The 17,394-nt window shown below is 65.8% G+C and overlaps 2 protein-coding genes across 3 annotated transcripts in view; both read left to right on the top strand.

The window, feature by feature from the left end:
- Positions 1-1,057: 1,057 nt before the first annotated feature.
- GBGT1 (globoside alpha-1,3-N-acetylgalactosaminyltransferase 1 (FORS blood group)) lies at positions 1,058-10,124 on the top strand. Of its 2 annotated transcripts, XM_028521419.2 has the most exons (8): positions 1,058-1,284; positions 1,465-1,704; positions 2,249-2,415; positions 2,929-2,994; positions 6,915-6,965; positions 7,045-7,080; positions 7,703-7,837; positions 8,765-10,124. In XM_028521419.2, the coding sequence occupies exons 3-8, from the start codon at positions 2,345-2,347 to the stop codon at positions 9,447-9,449; spliced, it is 1,044 nt and encodes a 347-aa protein (XP_028377220.1). In that variant the 5' UTR covers positions 1,058-1,284; positions 1,465-1,704; positions 2,249-2,344; the 3' UTR covers positions 9,450-10,124. The 2 variants fall into 2 exon arrangements, with proteins under 2 accessions (XP_028377220.1, XP_035878309.1); XM_036022416.1 differs by lacking the exon at positions 1,465-1,704 and having other exon boundaries at positions 8,765-9,882.
- Positions 10,125-10,993: 869 nt separating this feature from the next.
- The window catches only part of RALGDS (ral guanine nucleotide dissociation stimulator), a 38,909-nt gene continuing 32,508 nt past the window's right edge, over positions 10,994-17,394 (top strand). The window contains exon 1 of the mRNA XM_036022415.1: positions 10,994-11,505. Coding sequence (XP_035878308.1) covers positions 11,488-11,505 — 18 coding nt within the window. The 5' untranslated portion in view covers positions 10,994-11,487. The remainder of the gene's footprint in view (positions 11,506-17,394) is intronic.

The raw sequence follows: 17,394 nt of genomic DNA, 5'->3' as shown, positions 1-17,394 counted from the left end.
GCCGCCCTGCTCTGCCCTCAGCCTTTGCTCCTCCCCACCACTCTCGAGGCCTGCTCCCTTCCAGGGTAGCGGACCACTAATACACCGACTGCAGGCTAACAGAACTGCTGATCCGCAACTCTGTACATGCATCAGCAAGAGGAACCAGGTCTCCATGGTCAACAAGAGGGCGCACCAGGAAACGGCAAACGTACACCGAGCGAGAGAAAAACCAACCAGCTGGTCCCAGACCAGGGCCCAGGGAGCCAGGGGCCCAGTGTGTGCGGCTCATAACAGAAGGTGACTTTTCAGCCGGCACTCGCCAGCTCCTCAGCCCTCCCCTGGGCGCCCACAGACACTGGGGAACAGGGCCCTGCCGTGCGGGGCCCAGAGGTCCCCCAGAGAAAACGCCCTTGAGGGACCCCGGAGGCTGTGGCCTGGTGCCTGGCAGATCTGGGTTTGCAGCTTCAAGCTGCACCACTGTGACCTTGAACCTCAGTGGTGTTGTCTTCTGTGGTTTTCTCTGTATTTGGTTTCTCCCCGCCCCCTTTACTGCTGCTTTTTTGACCATTGGGGCACCTGCCATTGTCCCCTCCCTCACCACACCTAAGCTGTAAGAGGGTCCCCCTGGGGCTCCTGGAGTTTGGGTGTGAGCAACGGTGGTCAAGGTTGCAGACAGACCCTGGAAGGGAAGTGTGGCCCACCTTGTTTACAGGGGCACCAGGAGATTCCGGGAGCGGCTCCTGGTCCCCCCAGCCAGGGGCCAGGCTCCGAGGTCCTGAGCAAAGGCGAAACTATCCTAAACCAAGAGTCAGTGCGATTACCAGTTGGTTTTCCCTCACTGTGATTGCTTCAATGTTTGCTAGAGACATTTAAGTTTTCCCCCAAATTGTTTCTCTGGCCCCGAGTTCCCAGGCCCGTGCTTCTCTCCCCGCGAGGCTGGGTCTGCTTTGTCCCGGGGCACGTAACAGATGGCCAGGGGCGGGCAGAGCCCAGGGCACTCCAGCACCCGCTGGGGACCCGGGGACCCTGTCTGCGGTCGGTGGGCGGGGCAAGTGGGAGGAGCTTTGGTCCGCGGGCGGGGCGCGGGGCTGCGTCCAAGGGAGGGGCGACCTTGCCTACAGCCTACAGGCGGGCGCACCCGGCCCCTCTCCGCGCAGGAGGTCTCGGGGCAGGCTCAATCCGCGCTCTTCTTTGAGCACGGCGCCGCCACGGATCTCGCGGGGACCCTGGCGAGCCGAGCCGCTGGTCACCGGGTCGAAGTGCGTCCTTCCGTCCTTCCTAAAGCGGGTCTGGCCGCGGAAGGTGAGTCTGCACCCTGCAACGTCCTGTTGCGCTCCCTCCGCCCCACGCTGTTCCCGCGTCGCGCCGGGAGCCCCGAGCCCGTACTGAGGGTCGGAGTCGAGGTGCGCGCCTCCTCCGCGGGCTCCTCGCTGCGGACCCAGGGCTGGAGCGGACAGGGTTCAGGCCGGCTCTGTGTCTTAGGCCCCTCGGGAGCTACGACCTAGCGGAGCCCAACTGGAAGACTGCGGCACGTCGGGGCCCGTGTGGGGAAACCGAGCCCGCGGAGGGCGAGAGAGGGAGCGGGCTGGCCAGAGGCCACCGAAACTCCAGCTCCGGGATCTTCCTCTGACCTCGGGAGGAGCCCTGCCCGTCCGGTGCTCGCCGGGACCGGGACGGAGCCTAGTGCTGTACCGCCCTTCCCGAACGTCATCCTTGGGGGCGGTGCGTATTGTCCCTTCTCCCCGCCTCCCCAGCGTCTTTATCTGGGGAGATCCCTGAGGCTGTGGCGGAGGCGAGAAGGGGACCTGTCCTACGTTACCGAGATAGGGAGAGATGGAGCGCTTTCCGAGGTCCCCTGGAAGAGCCGGGCTCACTCTCAGAGCAACGCACTGCCCCCCACGCCCCGCCCTGGGAAGCCCGGCCCCGTCCCCGTCCCGGCTGTGCAGGCTCCAGGCTCGAGTTCCGGTAGTCCTCACGCTGGCTCCCAGGAAGGGTTCCTCAGGTCCCGCCCAAACGCCCCGCCCGGGGCAGCGCCGTGGGACCCCGGGCCCTCCGCTCACTGCGGTGGGAGGAGTTAGGAGGGAGACCCGAGCGCCTAGGCTGGGGGCGGTGTGCTTCTGCCCCGACACCGCTGTGGGCTTCCGCTGAGCGCCGAGCTGCAAGAGCGGGGCCTGGGGGCCACATTCCCCCGCCGGGGCCGCCCAGGGGAGGGCAGGGCAGCGAGGATGGGGCCACTGTCCTCTGGGTAAGGAGCGTTTCTCTGCAGGTGTTCCCCTCGCCGACAGGGGCTCCGGGAGGAGGCTGATTCCCCAAGGCAGGCCGGCCCTCAGCAGGTGCTGGCGCTCAGGAGCTGCACCCAGCCATGCGCTGCCGCACACTGGCCCTGGGCCTGGGGTTCTGCCTGCTGGCGGGCTCGGCCCTCTGCGTTCTGTGGTGAGCATGCGCCCTGGAGCCCTCCAGCCCCGCCTGAAACTTCTCTCTTGGCATCCCAGCCCCCAAACCTGACCCCTCTCCTGGCACACCCGCCACCCCTCCCAGCCTAGCCTTTGCACACGCCCTTCCCTCTGCCCCCACCCCCCTCCTGGCGCATCCACGAGGAGCTCCTGGTTGTGCTCCCCAGTCCACCCCGTGTGTGCCTTCTGCGCAGCTCCCCGGGCTGCCCCCCAGCACACCACCAGCCCCTCTTGTGTGTGGGGCGTGGAGTCCAGAACATTCCCGCCCCAGGAATGAATGACTTGGGGGGGGTGTTAATGACCACATGCTGGAAGACCAGGAGACTTTGTCCTCCGTGCTCAGCCAGACCTCAGGGGTGACTGGGGACCGCAGATGTGCCCCTGGGGCCTTGACCCCCCCCCCCGCTGATGTGTCCCAAGTGGGCAGGGTCCCGCACTGCCCCGAGTGTCAGCCTCTGGGGCCGTCGGACCAGCAGGTGTTTCTCCCTCCCAGGGTGTACGCAGAGCACTGGCTGCCGTTCTACTACGTCCCCTATTACCTCCCCTGCCCAGCGATCTTGTGAGTGTGGGGCCGGGAGAACGGGGGGGGGGGGGGGGGGGGGCTGCGGGCTGCAGGGAGTGGGGCAGATGGGAGAGTTTTTAAGGTCGCCTGTCTGCAGGTTCCTGGGTCCCAAGCTCATGCCCAGTGCGACGGGCGTTGGGTGATTTGGGGCTGCCCTGCTTCAGTCTTTGGGGACCCTGAGCCTTCCCTGCTGCACCTGTGAGGTGGGACGGTGGAGGTGCCCCTCCGGGCTGCAGGGGGTCACCCACGGAGTGCGGTGGTGCCTGAGGAGCCTGCGGGGGGTGGGGGGGCGGGGGGGCAGGCGCTCAGGAAACAGTGCGTGTGGACTTGACTGTTTTGCTCGGTTCCATGTTCCACGTGCATCCAAGGGACCCATGAACTTGTGACCAAGCCTTGCACCTGACTTTGACAGTTGAGAGTGAAGCAAAGGGTTGGGACAGTCAGGTGCAACCATCTTGTGTTTTACGGCGGCCCAAGGAAAGTCCAAAGTTAGGTCATAGACTTCGAATGAACACGGTCTGGTTTGTTATCATAAAAACACAGAATATAGCAAACCAGGAAGCTAGGGAGCGGAAAAGACAAAAAGAAACTGTCCTGGGTCCCCCCGGGTCTGATTGTTACTCCAGTTCCGGAGTTTGCTGTCAGCCTGTTGGCTGCTGTGCTTTCTAAATGACCAAACTCAGCCTCCCCTGCTTCTAAAGCCGGAAAGGCTGCTTGCTGTGGGAAATAGTTGTGATTTTTTAAAGGATTTTATTTATTTATTTTTGGGGGGAGGGAGAAAGAGAGGGAGAGAAGCATTGCCTTCTGCCCACCCCCAACCGAGAACCCAGCCCACAACCCAGGCATGTGCCCTGACTGGGAATCGAACCGCCGAACCCTTGGTTTGCAGGTCGGCAGTCAATCCACTGAGCCACACCAGCCAGGGCAGAAATACTTGTGATCTTAATGTTTCTGTGTTTTTTATCGCGTTGTCCGGAAGTGACTTTATTTTTCGGCCTGCGTTCGCTCTCTTCACCATCACTCTCATCTTATTCCGCCCAGGAGTTGGGTCATAGTTCTTGAATCCCTCCCCCGCCTTTTTTTAAAGATTTATTTATTTATTTTTAGAGAGGGAAGGGAGGGAGAAAGAGAGAGAGAAACATCAACGTGTGGTTGCTGGGGGCCATGGCCTGCAACCCAGGCATGTGCCCTGGCTGGGAATCGAACCTGCGATGCTTTGGTTCGAAGCCCGCGCTCAATCCAGTGAGCTACACCAGCCAGGAAATCCCTCCCCCTTTCCCACAAGAACCTCAGGGATCTCGGGGGTTTCCAGCTCCCCGGTGTCCCACATCAGCTCGCACTGAGCGGCTTGGGGTCTAAAGTTTTCTCTGTCTTAAAGGTCCCTTCGTTTGCTGTGTTCCCTTCCTGGGCTGGAGGACATGGAGAAGTTCTTTCTGTTTTTGTTTTTGTTTTTTAAATCCTCCCCTGGAGACAGGCTCGCTGATTTCAGAGTGAGCGGCAGGGAGACAGAAAGAGGAAGAGAAACGTCGGTGTTACAGAGAAACACCAGTCGGTCACCTCTCTTGGGCACCCCAACCAGGCCCCGAACCCACAGCCCGGGCACTTCCCCCGGCTGGAAATCGAGTCTGCGACCTTTCGGTGTGCAGGGCAGCCCTCCGAGTGGCCGAGCCCCACCTGTCAGGGCCGGAGAGGTTCTCGAACCAGCCGGTCAGGTTGCTTTCCAGGAGGACCAGGACACACCCCACCCCACACACGCTGCTCCCTGGGGCCCTGCTGGAAAGACCCGGTGAAACCAGAAAACAAACTGAACGGGAAGAACGAAGGCCGCCCCACCATCCTGCTGGGAGGGTCGGGGAAACGCTACTTCCTTGGTGGAGATTTCACGTCTTTGCTTCCTCCCCGGCCTCTGTCCCCGCCCCCAGGCCCAACCCCTCTGTCCCCGCCCCCAGGCCCGCCCCCTCTTCCCAGGCCCTGCTCTGTCTGCCCCGGCTGCCTGTGGCCTGTGTGCCGGGGTGCACCATCGCCCTCGGCCGAGCATGTTTGCTACATTCTTTGTACTCTTTGCCGTTTGTCTGTCTTTGGGTTCTACCGAGTTCATTTTTCACAGACTGAAGTGGGTTAGGCTTTTGCCTGCTTTCGACGACCCCCCTGCCTTTTCTCCTTCCTCTGGGTTTCTTCAGGACTCGTAGCTGTCCGACCTTCGGGGGCCAGGAACGGTGAAGTCCCCCCTTTCTGGCGGGGCTTGTCTGGCTCCGTGTGCTACCTCTGACTCTGAGGCTGGCCTCGAGGGGAGCAGCGAGGGGCCGGCGCCCTCCCTTCGGACCCGGGGCAGAGCCCCGTCACTTTCCGAGCGGGGACCTGAGTGTGATCGCCTGTGTGCAGCTGGGCGGAGGGCCAGCGTGACTGACTGGCTTTTTCAAGCTGTCGATTCCAGAGTAGAGACTGGTCCCAGGAGGGCAAATGCTGTGGATTCCTCTTACCGGAGATTCCCAGAGACGAAGGGGAATAGTGACCTGGGGGCTGGGGAGGGAGTGGGCGTGTAACGGGGCGGGTTTCGGTCAGGAAGGCGGGAAAGCTCTGGAGGCGGATGGGGTGGCCGGTGCACGGCCTGTGAACACACTGAGCACCGCGGAGCTGGACAGCCAGGAAGGGTTCCAGCGGTGATCTCGGTTACACACTTCCACCACGCCCGTAAACAGGCCTAAACTACAACAGGCGGGAAGGCGAGGAGGCTAAAGCCGCGTGGTCACAGGCGACATACTGAGAATTCCCGGAGGATCGGCAGGCAGCGCGCCCCCAGGGGATCCCAGCCTCACCGCAGGCCTCTCCCCGGGCTGGCCCGCCCAGGTGGCAGGGGGTGGCCCTGTCCCTTCTCTGGGCCTCGCCTCCACCGCCTGGGGAGCAGCTCTTTGCGGAAGGGTTTATTGTCTCATTTTTTTTAAGGGTGAAGGAGCTAACCCCCCGAGGAGTCAGAAATCTGGCCCAGGTCCCCGGGGAGGCGGTAGCAGAACCGGGGGCTCGGTGCAACCTGCCACCTCCTTCCTTGGGGAACCCCTTCTGACGTGCGGCCCAGGGTGGCCTCCACGCGAGTGTGGGCTGACCACACCGGCCGCTACTGGGTGCGTCCCTCGTCCATGCGTGGCTGAGGACGGGCACCCTTGCTGCAGACCGGCCAGGTTCCCTGAGCAAAATGAATCTGCACCAGCGGCATGGGGGGTGGGGGGAGGGTGGGAAAAGGGAGGTGGGGGTAGGCGCTTAGACAGACAGACAGACAGAGGTTGGCTTACTTGACCGCGGGAGTGGCCAGGCCAGGCTGAACACGGGCCAGGCCGTCAGGACGAGCAGGCTGGACCTCTAGGGCCGGAGCTGACCCTATAGGACTCCTTCCTCCGGGAGGCCTCAGCTCTGTTCTCGGGGCCTTTCAGCTGGCGCTGTCGGGGGGCCCGGCCCTTGTTGGGGTGACCTCTACCCACGGCCAGCTGGCGTGGGCCCTCCCCACGTCTGTAGGAGGCCTCCGTGGCTGCTGGGCCGGTGCTCGTGGAACTGGGTGGGACCACCGGCCATCCCTGCAGGCTGGGGTCAGGCCACTCTCCCACAGCCCCCAGGCCGGAAGCCGGCAGGGCTGCGCATGCGCCGTTCTTCGCAGCTTCTCCCACCTTCCTCCTGGCGCTGGGCTCCTGCGGCCATGCCAGAGCCGACAGGGCACGGGCTCTGGCGACAAGCACCCTGCCACTCGGTCGATGGCCCTGGACGGACGCTCTGGTGGGACCCAGGCCCTGCAGAGCACGCAGAGCTGTGGGGAGGGTCCCTGGGGCCCCGGGTCGCCTGCTCCGGGGTGGGGGGCGGTGCTGAGTGAGTCTCAGCTCCACTCTGCCACCTACTGGCGGTAACGGCATTTTCTCGCCTCTGCCCACCAGCAACATGAAGCTGCAGTACAGGGGCGAGAGGCCCTTCCAGCCCGTGGCCGGGTAAGCACACTGTCCGGTCCCGCTTTGGAGCCCCGGGGTGCCGGCCGCCTCCCTCACCCCCGGCCCCTCTCCGTTGCAGGTCGCAGTACCCGCAGCCCAAGCTGCTGGAGCAGAGGTAGGCGCTGCGCAGGGCCCCGGGGCAGCGCGGAGGGACCTGGGGTGGGTGGCGGAGGTGCCCGGCGGCCTTGGCGTTCCGTTCGGGTGGACTGGGGCCGGGCTGCCCACTCGCGGGAGGCGGGAGGGCCAGGTAGGAGCTGCACAGCAGTGTGCCCGCTGCGTGGCTCGTGCTCGATCGGTCATCAGTGACAGTGCATTTAAAATTGTTTTCCTTTTATGGATTCTAGAGAGAGGGGGAGGGAGGGAGAAAGAGAGTGAGAGACATCAATGCGAGGGATCCGTTGTCTCTTGTCCTGGGACCACACCCACAACCCAGGCCTGGGCCCCGGGCAGCAGTCCAACTGGTGACCTTTCGGTCTAAGGATGATGCCCAGCCGACGGAGCCACACCGGCCAGGGCTTTTAATGACAATATTGATAACCCTGCACCTGATGTGCCTTCACCTCCCGCCTCCCTGGGAAGTAGATCTTCCCATCCCCACTCCCCCCCCCCCCGGCCCCCTTGAGCATGCTGAGGCCCAGGGACAGGGACCGAGCCACCCAGGGTCACACAGCCTGGGAGGCAGGGCTAGGGCGAGCCTGAGGGAGGGTCTCAGCCCCCCCGGCGCCCCCTGCTGCCAGGCCCACAGACCTGCTGACGCTCACGCCCTGGCTGGCACCCATCGTCTCCGAGGGGACCTTCGACCCGGAGCTCCTGCAGGACATCTACCGGCCACTGAACCTGACGGTCGGGCTCACTGTGTTCGCCGTGGGGAAGTGAGTGGTGGGCTGGGCCTGTCGCAGCCGCGGGGGCTCACGGTCTGGGGAGAGGCAGGACCTGGACCCAGGTGGGGAAGGGAAGGAGGGCTTCCTGGAGGAAGGGGCTCGGGTTCTGGCCCCCTCACCTCTCTCTGCTTCTCCGGAACCGCCCACGCAGGCATGGCGGGGTGGAAAGCCCTCGGACCACCTCACGTAAATAGAGGGTCCGTGGTCAGGCCCGGCCGCCCGTGGGTCCCGAGACCGCAGCTGGGCTGGCCCCGCCCTCGGGCGCCCCTCTGCTGCCAGTCATCTGGGTTTCCCCTCTTTCCCCTGTCCTCCCGGCCCCCAGCTGGCCTTTCCTGGGGGCCACCCCCCCCCCGGCAGCTTCCCTGTGTCCCTGTCCAGGACCCCTGACAGAGGGACCGTGACGGGGCCCTCAGGCCTGACGCGCTGGCCGAATGGGGAGGGCCCACCTGGGGCCAGGTGTGGTCCCGCCCGCTGTGGGCCGGAGGGCAGGGCCGAGCAGTTGCCGTCTGCCCTGGGCCCCGCACCGCTCGCCGTCCCTGGATGCAGCCGCTGACCTGCCGACCTGCGTCCTGGTTCCCCTCCGTCCCCGAGCCTCGGCATCTCTCCTGTAAAACGGGGTCACGGTGGGACCCCTAGGCCCTGCCTGGCCCCTAGCTCAGGCAGAGCAAGGTCCGTGGGGGAGTGTGAGGAGCAGCACCCCTCTCAGACTCCCTCCTACGACGTTCGGGAGGCAGGTGCCGTGACTGTGGACGTTTGACGGACGAGGACCCCGAGGGTCACAGCTGCGTGACTCCTCCCAGTGGGAGCCGCGGGGCGGACCCAGCCCGGCTGACGGCAGGCAGCCCCGGGCCCTGTAGGGTGCCGGCCCACGGGGGGACCCTGCTGGGGCCCCCACGGATGATGGATTCTCACCACCAGGTACACCCACTTTGTCCCACGCTTCCTGGAGTCGGCCGAGCGGTTCTTCATGCAGGGCTACCAGGTGCGCTACTACGTCTTCACCGATGACCCCGCGGCCATTCCCAGGGTCCCGCTGGGCCCCGGCCGCACCCTCGGCATCGTCCCCATCCGGAAGTACCCCCGCTGGGAGGAGGTCTCCGTGCCTCGGATGGAGACCATCAGCCAGCACATCGCCCAGAGAGCGTACCGGGAGGTGGACTACCTCTTCTGCGTCGACGTGGACATGGTGTTCCGGAACCACTGGGGCCCCGAGACCTTGGGAGACCTGGTAGCCGCCATTCACCCGAGCTACTACGCCTCGCCCCGCCAGCAGTTCCCCTATGAGCGCAGGCACGTCTCCACCGCCTTTGTGGCAGACGGCGAAGGGGACTTCTATTATGGCGGGGCGGTCTTTGGGGGGCGGGTGGACAGGGTGTACGATTTCACTAGGGGCTGCCACATGGCCATCCTGGCGGACAAGGCCAACGGCATCATGGCGGCCTGGCAGGAGGAGAGCCACCTGAACCGCCGCTTCATCTCGCACAAGCCCTCCAAAGTGCTGTCCCCCGAGTACCTCTGGGACGACACGAAGCCCCGGCCACCCGGCCTGAAGCTGATCCGCTTTTCTAGTCTGGACAAGAACTCCCGCTGGCTGCGGAGCTGACCCCAGAGCCAGGCTGCCACGGACAGGGTCCCAAGCCGTGCAGCCGGCTCGCCCCTCACGGGCACCCAGCGGCCCCGGCGGAGTGCCTCACGGCTCAAGCCTTAGCTGAGACCTGCCTGGTCCTGCCTGGTCCTGCCTGGTCCTGCCTGCCTCTCTCTCAGGAGAATCCCACCGGAAGCAGAAGTGGGAGGGCCTCTGGGAACTGTGGGAGGGCTGTGCCCACAGGAGGAGAGCGCAGAGCTCAAATGTGAACCGAGAGGTGGGACAGGGCGGGTTCACGAGAGGGTGGGGGGCCCAGGCGCCTGATAGACTTGCCTCCACGTCCTCCTTGTGCCTTCGTGTCCTCAGGGCAGCCCTGCACCCTGCCCTCCGCTGTGCCTGCATCGCCACCTCCACCCCCTTTCCCGCCCACTGCCCTTGGGGTTGCACTTGTCACCGCTGGCGAGAGGGGTGTCCAGGGCTCCCAGTACTGTGATGCCCTTCGGCCACATGGAGCCAGTTCCTCACGCAGGAGCCCAAGAACCTGACTGGGTCTGGGCTGTCTGTGGTTTCCAGCGCAGCCCCATCCCATGGCGACCACCCTCCCTGGCACTCGCCCCCTCCTTTGTAAGAAGGTCGGGCTGCTTTAATAAAGGTGGCACCTGCTAGGCCCTAGCCAGGGTATCTCCACCTGTACCCCCGAGTGTCTGTGCCATTGGCCACAGGTGACACCGGCAGCCTGGGTGTTGAATGCATCCACTCATGGAGGGGGGGCAGGGAGGGGAGTTCTCCAGAAAGCCTGGGCACAAACTGATGTCTAAGGGCCGTGCCCCGGGATTGGACCAGGGTCTGCTGCCGCCCCTGTGGGCGTGGGCTGGGGCTGAGAAGGCTCTGGGTCTGGAAGACACTGCTGGGACCAGAGTCAGGCTGGGAGTGAGGCAGGGGCTCTTCGCCCCTGCACAGCTGACGCAGGGCCACTGCCTCCTTCCTGATGCCTGTCTGGGCCAGGGAGCCCCAGCACGGGACTCGGGCGGCCAGCGCAGGGCCCAGGGCTGGCAAAGAGCAAGGATTCTGAGTCCCTGGTTCACAGCTGGATGGGATCACTCAGAGCTGAGTGATCCTGAGCCCTGGGGCTGCTGCTCATTTATAAAGTGGGGTGAGAGCACTGAGTGCCACTGGGGGAGGGGGGCCTATAACAGGAACTACCCCCAACACCAGCCCCTCCAGTGGTGGGGCTCCCTCCTCCATGGACCGAGCGTCCCGGCTCCTCCCTGGAACAACGGGGTGGGGGGAGTACAGAGGAGAGGTGGAAGGGGCGACCTCCCATTCCTCCCTATCAGTGTCTATTACTACTTGCGGGTCCCCGTGACCCCAGCCAGCCACCGAGCTGCCTCTGAAGGGGTCATAGGGGGATGAGGGCGAGAGGGTGGGGGTGGATGTGCGATGGCTCCTGTGTCTCCAGGATTCCCCGCCCACATGGCCCAGCCCCTGGCAGACTCCGCCTGGCTGGGTTTCGGGTGGCCCGAGGTCTTAGCGGGAGTAGGAGGCACGCAGCGGGCGATAAGGGCGGAAGACGCGTGGGACCTGCCGAGCGCCGAGTCCTTGGGGCGCTGCGCGCGAGCGGCAAGGCGGAGCTCCCGTGCACGCGCTGTCCGCGGGCCCGTGCGCGCGCCCGGCGGTGGATTCCAGACCCAGCTGCCCCGGCGGCGTCCGCCCAAAGGAGGGAAACTGGTGCGCGCCCCCGAGCTCGAGCGGTGGGGCCCGCCCCTCACACCTGCGGCGGGCTGGGGCGGGGCCGCGGCTGACCCCGCCCACCCGGCCGCTGCCCGGGAGCCCGGGCGGAACGAACAGCGGGGCCGAGCGGCCGGCGGCGCGGCGCAGACAATGGGAGCGGCGCTGGCGGCGGGGGCCGCGGAGCCCCGGGCCCGGCGGGGACGGGAGGCCGCGCCATGAGCCTCGCAGCCGGGCGCCCCCCTGTGCGGCGCGCAGGCCGAGGCGAGCGGCCTCTGCGAGTCCCGGGCCCCATCCTGGGGCCGGCGATGCGCTGCCGGGGCTGAGGATGATGGTAGATTGCCAGGTAAGTGCCACGCCCGGCCTCGCCGCCCTCCCCCGCGTCACGGGTGGAGGAGGCCAGCATGTCCCCCGCCACACCCCATCCGGCGGGGAGGGAGCGCTGCGCTGCCTTCACGCTCGGCGCGCGCTTACGCAGTTCCGCGTTCAACCCCTTCTGGTACAACTGGGAAACTGAGGCCAGGAGAGAGGCAGGGACCGGCCCGGGGCCCACGAGGTGGGCAGAATCCAGGGAAGCGGGAAGGGTTTCAGCCTTTTAGGCCAGCCTCATGTCTCCCGTGGGGTTTCCTTTGGGAATGAGAGCCCCCTAAAATCCTGGGGAAACCCCGGTCCACCCCTCCCTGGTGGGGCTGTTTCCTCTGGGCATCCCCACACGGGCACGGGCACACGCACACACATTGACTTCAGAGGCGGGGGCCGTGGGGTGGGTTCCGAGGATCCGTGCACACTGCGGAGGTGACAGGGAGAAGCAGAGAGAGGCTGGAGGCAGCCCAGCCACCGGGCAGGAGCATCTAGTCTCCTAGCAACGTGCCAGGGGTCCTTAACGCGGGGAGGGGAGAGATGCCAGCCTGATGGCCAGGGAGTCCCAAGGTGCCCAGGGGTCCGTCTGGGCTGGGGCCATCCCCAGGGTAGCCGAGAGAGGACTCGGAGCCCCGCGTCCTCCACTGTGGGCCCCCGAATTAGGAGACCCCCCCCCCCAGGATGCAGGCGGCTGCAGGAGAGAAAGCTGCAGCCCACTCCTCTGTACATTCGGGCGCATAAAGCATGTGACACCAAGGGTCCCACAGGCTCCTGGAAGAGTCTGGTGTCCCTGGCCCTCCATCCATGACCCCACTGTGCTCTGGGTCCTTGGAAAATGAGGTCCTTCTGAGCGGCCTGGGAGTGGGGGTCCTGGGAGCTGGGTGGTGTGGGACAGGGCAGAGCAATGGACGACTCCTCTGGGGACCAAGGACGAGGCCATCCTTGTTGGACTTGGGGTCCCCGTGTGGAAGTGGGTTCGGAGTTATTGCCCCAGCTGGGGTGAGGAGGCCTCGTGAAGGAACTGGACTCCAGGACAGTGCAGGGAAAGAAGGGATCCTGGGGTCCCAGGTGTCGCGCCGGAGCCTGCAGGTCCTGTTCCTTTGCCCTCCCGCGCCGCGGAGGGCAGCTGCCTTGACTACATTCAAACAAAGGTGTGTGTTTTGTTTTCTGGTTTCCGTGCCTGGACTGCACTGCGGGGACTGACCACCAGGGGGCGGGCTGCGCCCACTGTGCTCACAGGAGCTGCGGGAGCCAGGAAGGGACACCCAGGGGTCATGCGGAGCATCCGGCTGCCTCGGACCGCACGTGCACCTTTTATTATTAGTACCCCCGTCCACAGTGTGAGCTGCTCAGAGGCGGAAGGGGCGCCGAGACCCTGCCATTATTCTTTCTGTTCCTGTGCCCCCACACACATACTCACCCTGAGCAGGAGCTGGGCTGGGCCGGGGGACCGTGCTCCCAGGCCCCACGTGGTCCCTGCCCTAGGGGAGCTCACAGCCCAGGAGAGAGGAGCAGCGTTGTGGGGAAAGGGGGCAGGCGCTTTCCAGACCCTGGGTGGGGCCGAAAGGCCCCCAGGGTGACATTTATGCTGGGACCAGGGGGCCAGAAGAGCCAGCCCTACACAAGTCCGGGGAACAGCTTGTGGGCCGGGGGGAGGGGCTCTGGAAGTGCGGGAGACTTGGAGGTGGGAGCAAGTCCTCCTAGAGGAAGCCAGAGTGGCGGGAGAGAGCGGGGATCCCGGAGGGAGGGAGCTGGGAGGCAGGTCCCTCCGTACCTGGCTCGTCTTGCTGGTTGTCCGTGCCGAGTGAGTGACAGCATTGTCCTAACTTGCACTTACATGACCAAAGGCTGAGCATCTCACAGACTCTGTGACCGGGACTCCTCTCACTCCAGGTCTCCCAGGGGGCTGGAGCCCTGCTCCCACCCGAGGCACTGCAGGGAGGTGGGGGGGGCTTCTCTCTCCAAGACCAGTCCAGGTTACTGGCAGGATTCCTGGGGGCAGGCTCGGCAGAGAGAGAGACTCCAGGAGAAGGTGTCCTGTGGTCAGGGTCGGCTCCGGGAGGTGCCGTGCGGAGGAGGGCAACTGGGGCCGGTGTCTGTGGAGACTCACCTGGAGTGTGCCCTCGCTGCCCCGGGCCTCCACCTGCACCGGCGGCAGGTTCCGGGCGCCGGGCCGGGCCGCACTGGGCCAGGCAGCGGGGCCGGGCCGGGCCGGGCCGGGCAGGGCAGGGCTGATGGGGACTGTGTGGGCTTCCTGGGGCTGCTTCAACGAAGGGCCACAAACTGAGTGGCCCAGAGCAACGGGAGTTTCTCTTCTCTCGGTTCTGGAGGGCAGAGGTCCACAATCGAGGGGTCGGCAGCGCCACGCTCCCTGAAACCTCCGGGAGGGGACCCTTCCTGCCGCCTCCAGCACCTTCCTGGGGGTGGCTGGCTTGTCTCTTGGCTTCATCACTCCGATCTCTGCTCCCGCCCGTCCGTGGCCGCCTCTGTGCTTCTGTGTCCAGTCTCCCCTCCTCGTGTGAGGGCAGCAGTCACTGGTTCTGATTAGGGCCACCCTCATCCCGTGTGGCCACACAGCAGGGCACCTGGAGTGAGTGCTTTTCCCTGAAGGCCAGGTACCCCGCTGCCCGCAGGTGCAGGGGAGCCGCTGGGGTCCGAGGCTGTCCCTGGGACTTGCCTGCAGCTGGGGATTGTGGGTGCAAGTGGCGTCAGTGGAGCCTGGGGTGTGTGTGCTCAGGGACAGCTGGCTCCCCTGGCTGGCAGGCCCTGGCGCAGCGCCAGCAGGTGGCGCTGTGACCTCCGGGCCGCTCAGCGCTGCTTTGAGTGGCAGCTGCCTAGACAAAGGTCTCACCTCCGGTTTCCAAGAGACGACACTCAATTGTAAACAGACCAGCAGCACAGTCATCTCAGAGGTGACATGCTGTGGAGGGAGTCACAGGAGGCGGGGCCCCAGGGTACTGCCTGGGTGGCAACGTGGACGGGGCAGGGACACCGCTGTCGGGCCCTCCCTCACCTGCCAGCCGAGCCGGCCGGTCCCCGAGGTTCCAGGGGCCCTGCAGCTACGGTTTCACCTGCGGTTTCCAGAGGACAGCTCTCCCGTGACCGCAGGGCTGGGCGCAGCCCAGTCTGGGGCACACGGAAGGCAGTGCGGACGCCTCCCCCCGCACAAAGCAGGGAGGGCCGCCGGCTCCCTGCCAGGGCTGTGAGGTGCACCGTCGAGCCAGGCCGACGGCACTGGGCTGGAGGCCTGGGGACCTGGATTTGGGGGCCACTCTGCCGTTAGAGGTGCACCCGCCATGGGGCCTGCCAGGCCCCTCCCAAGCCCCTCTCCTGTGCTGTGGAGGCACCTGGCGGTGACCACCGGCCCTCAGCGCCCTCCCTGCACCTGGCCATGGGCCACCCTGCCTCACTGTGTCCATGAGGCCAGTGCCACAGCCGTCCTCACCGGTGGGGAAGCTGGCACCGGAAGGCAAAGGGACTCCCACCCGCCGCTGGGGGGTGGCGGGGCTGATGGGGGCACGCCCCTGGTGCAGACAAGACTGGGAGGGGCCGGCACGGGTGCTGGGACGGAATCCCTCCGGATTACAGTGCGCGAGCGTCCCGAGGTCGGGGCCGGGCAGGCCCAAGGCGGTGGTTAGCAGCGGGAGTGGAGCGCAGACGGGGCTAATGAGCCCCTTTGGTCGCCCCGCTAATGAAGGCCTTCGGTCAGCTCCCGGCTCTGCGTTTTCTCGGGTTCTGGGCTTTTGAACTTCAGGGAGTCTTCTCTCGGGGTCACAGCCGGGCGGGTCCCCGAGGGGGTCAGGGCACGAGCTTCTGAAGCTCAGAGCCTCCTCCCGGGGCAGCCAAGCCAGGGAGAGGGCGTCCCCCTTAAAAATGACATGCCCCAGAAGAGAGAGTTTCCATGGCAACCCAGAGCCGTTGCTTGGCAACTACAGGACCCCCAAAATATTTGCCTGCAAAAGGGTTGGGGTTGGGGCTTTCCCATGGCCCGTGTGTGGACCTGGGCTACTCCTCATGGCCGATCCCCCGCCTCAGCACCCCCTCTACGCCCCCACCCTTCCTGAGGGGAACCCCAGCCAGCTCCCCACTCCTCATCACCAGTCCCCTAGCAACGGAGGCTATTTCCTGGATACCTGAGTGGCAGGTGGCCGTGCTGGGGCGGAATGTCAGAGAGCACAGTGGGCGGGTGGACGCAAGCATGGGGGTGGGGGGCAGGGCAGGGTGTGGCTTGGTGGGGGGGTGGGCAGAGCCCCCTGAACTGTGGTTCTGGGCCGGGGGGCAGGGGGACAGGCTGTAAGGGTACCACTGGCTTTGGGGATGGACACCCGAGTCTGTGTCCCACCCAGCTCAGCCCTTGTGACGGGCGTCCTGGGGCGTCCTGGGGCAGGCACGGGACCCTCCCAGCCTCGCTCCCCCCACCCCGCTGTGAGGAAAGTGCCCGCCTCTGTCCGGGCTGCTGTGGACATGGAAGGAAATGGGCCCCGGCGGCTCCCTTAGGCGGCTGCTTTAGCCCGTGGGTGCTGACGGCGTGTGCGGCCGTGCAGAGGGCACTGGTGGGGGCTGTGTCCAGCCCGGAGGGAGGAGGTGGCCGAGCCCCTGACCACAGGAATGGAGGGCGGGGATGGACTTTGGAGCTGATAAAGGTGAGGCTCGGAGGCCGGAAGGTGGTTGGGGGGGGGGTTGATGACCCCCCCCCAGGGGTTTCAGGGCACACTCAGGGAGCCAGGACCGTCATCTGACCTTGACCATTCTCTCTCTCTGGTGACCTTGAGCCATAACCTCACCCCGCTGAGCCTCCCTGGCTGCCTCTGTCACATGGGGAAGGGGAATGCCCACCGCCGGGCTGCAGGGAGGCCAGCAAAGCCCCCCCGTCCCTGTGCGGGACTCCTGTTTCGGGTCTGGGGGGGGGGTGTTCCAGCTGATTCAGTGCGGGACTCCATCCCCCCACCCCCAGGACTTTGCCCTGACGACCCCATTCAAACTCTAGGTGGGAGGAGGGGCGGGTGAGGCAGAGCAGACCTCGAGGGAGGGCCGGAGCTGCAGGCAAAGCCCGTGAGCAGGAGTGGGGAGCCCAGGCCACGCCCCTGCCTGCGTTCTTGCTGGTGGTCCTGCCCGGCGTGTGGGCAGAGGGGTGAGTCCAGGGGCTTCGCTCTGGAAGGGAAAGAGGCCACTCCACCCCCCCCACCCCCCGCCCCCGAGGTAGCCCAGGAGGAGGGGCAGGGGCGGAGGTCAGTGGTCGGAGGGAATGAGATGCTAAAAAACCAGGAGTGCTGGCCCGCCCCCTCTGCTCCCGGAGCGGCAGGGGCAGAGTGAGGCTGGGCCCCCGACCCGCCTTTCCCTCCTGAGAGGACGGAACCCGCCCTGGGGCTGGAGGGCCGCCCGGGTGCCCCCTCCTTCTGGGCGGGCGGGGGCCCAGAATCTGTTCTCTCAGGAGAGGCTCAGGCCTCCTCCCGGACCCCATCCGAGACTGCAGGGGGGCCTGCCTGAGTGTGGAGCGAGCTGGTCAGTTGGGAGGAAAGTGGCCTCGGTCAGCAGTGCCCCGGCAGGCTCCAGCCTGGCTGCAGGCCCCCGTCCCGGGCAGCCCTTTCCCTGTGATTGCCCCCTCCAAGGGCACAAGGGCGTAAGAAGTGTGAGGGAGGGGCGGCATGTTTAAGGCCCTGGGCTGTCTCCACCTGAACTTAGTCGGTTCCAGTGGGATTTGTCACTCTCCCTCTGAGGGAGGGGCAGCCGGCCCTTACCGTCTCCACCTGCGGCCTGTGGGTGGCCAAGGTTGTCTGGGGGTCAAAGGGCAGGGGGAAGTCTGGAGAGGGGTGGGCACCCTGGCTTGGCCACGCAGGCCCCCAGACGGGCAGGCTCTGTAAGCTGTCCGTGCCTG

This window comes from Phyllostomus discolor, chromosome 3 (assembly GCF_004126475.2).
Source record: "Phyllostomus discolor isolate MPI-MPIP mPhyDis1 chromosome 3, mPhyDis1.pri.v3, whole genome shotgun sequence".
In the NCBI taxonomy this organism is placed as follows: Eukaryota; Metazoa; Chordata; class Mammalia; order Chiroptera; family Phyllostomidae; genus Phyllostomus; species Phyllostomus discolor.
This window is presented reverse-complemented; position numbering and strand designations above follow the sequence as displayed.

Coding starts and splice junctions, on each gene's coding strand:
- GBGT1 (XM_028521419.2), top strand. CDS start 2,345: ATGCGCTGCCGCACACTGGCCCTGGGCCTGGGGTTCTGCCTGCTGGCG. Junction 7,081..7,702: donor CCCAAGCTGCTGGAGCAGAG/GTAGGCGCTGCG, acceptor CCCTGCTGCCAG/GCCCACAGACCTGCTGACGC. Junction 7,838..8,764: donor ACTGTGTTCGCCGTGGGGAA/GTGAGTGGTGGG, acceptor TCTCACCACCAG/GTACACCCACTTTGTCCCAC.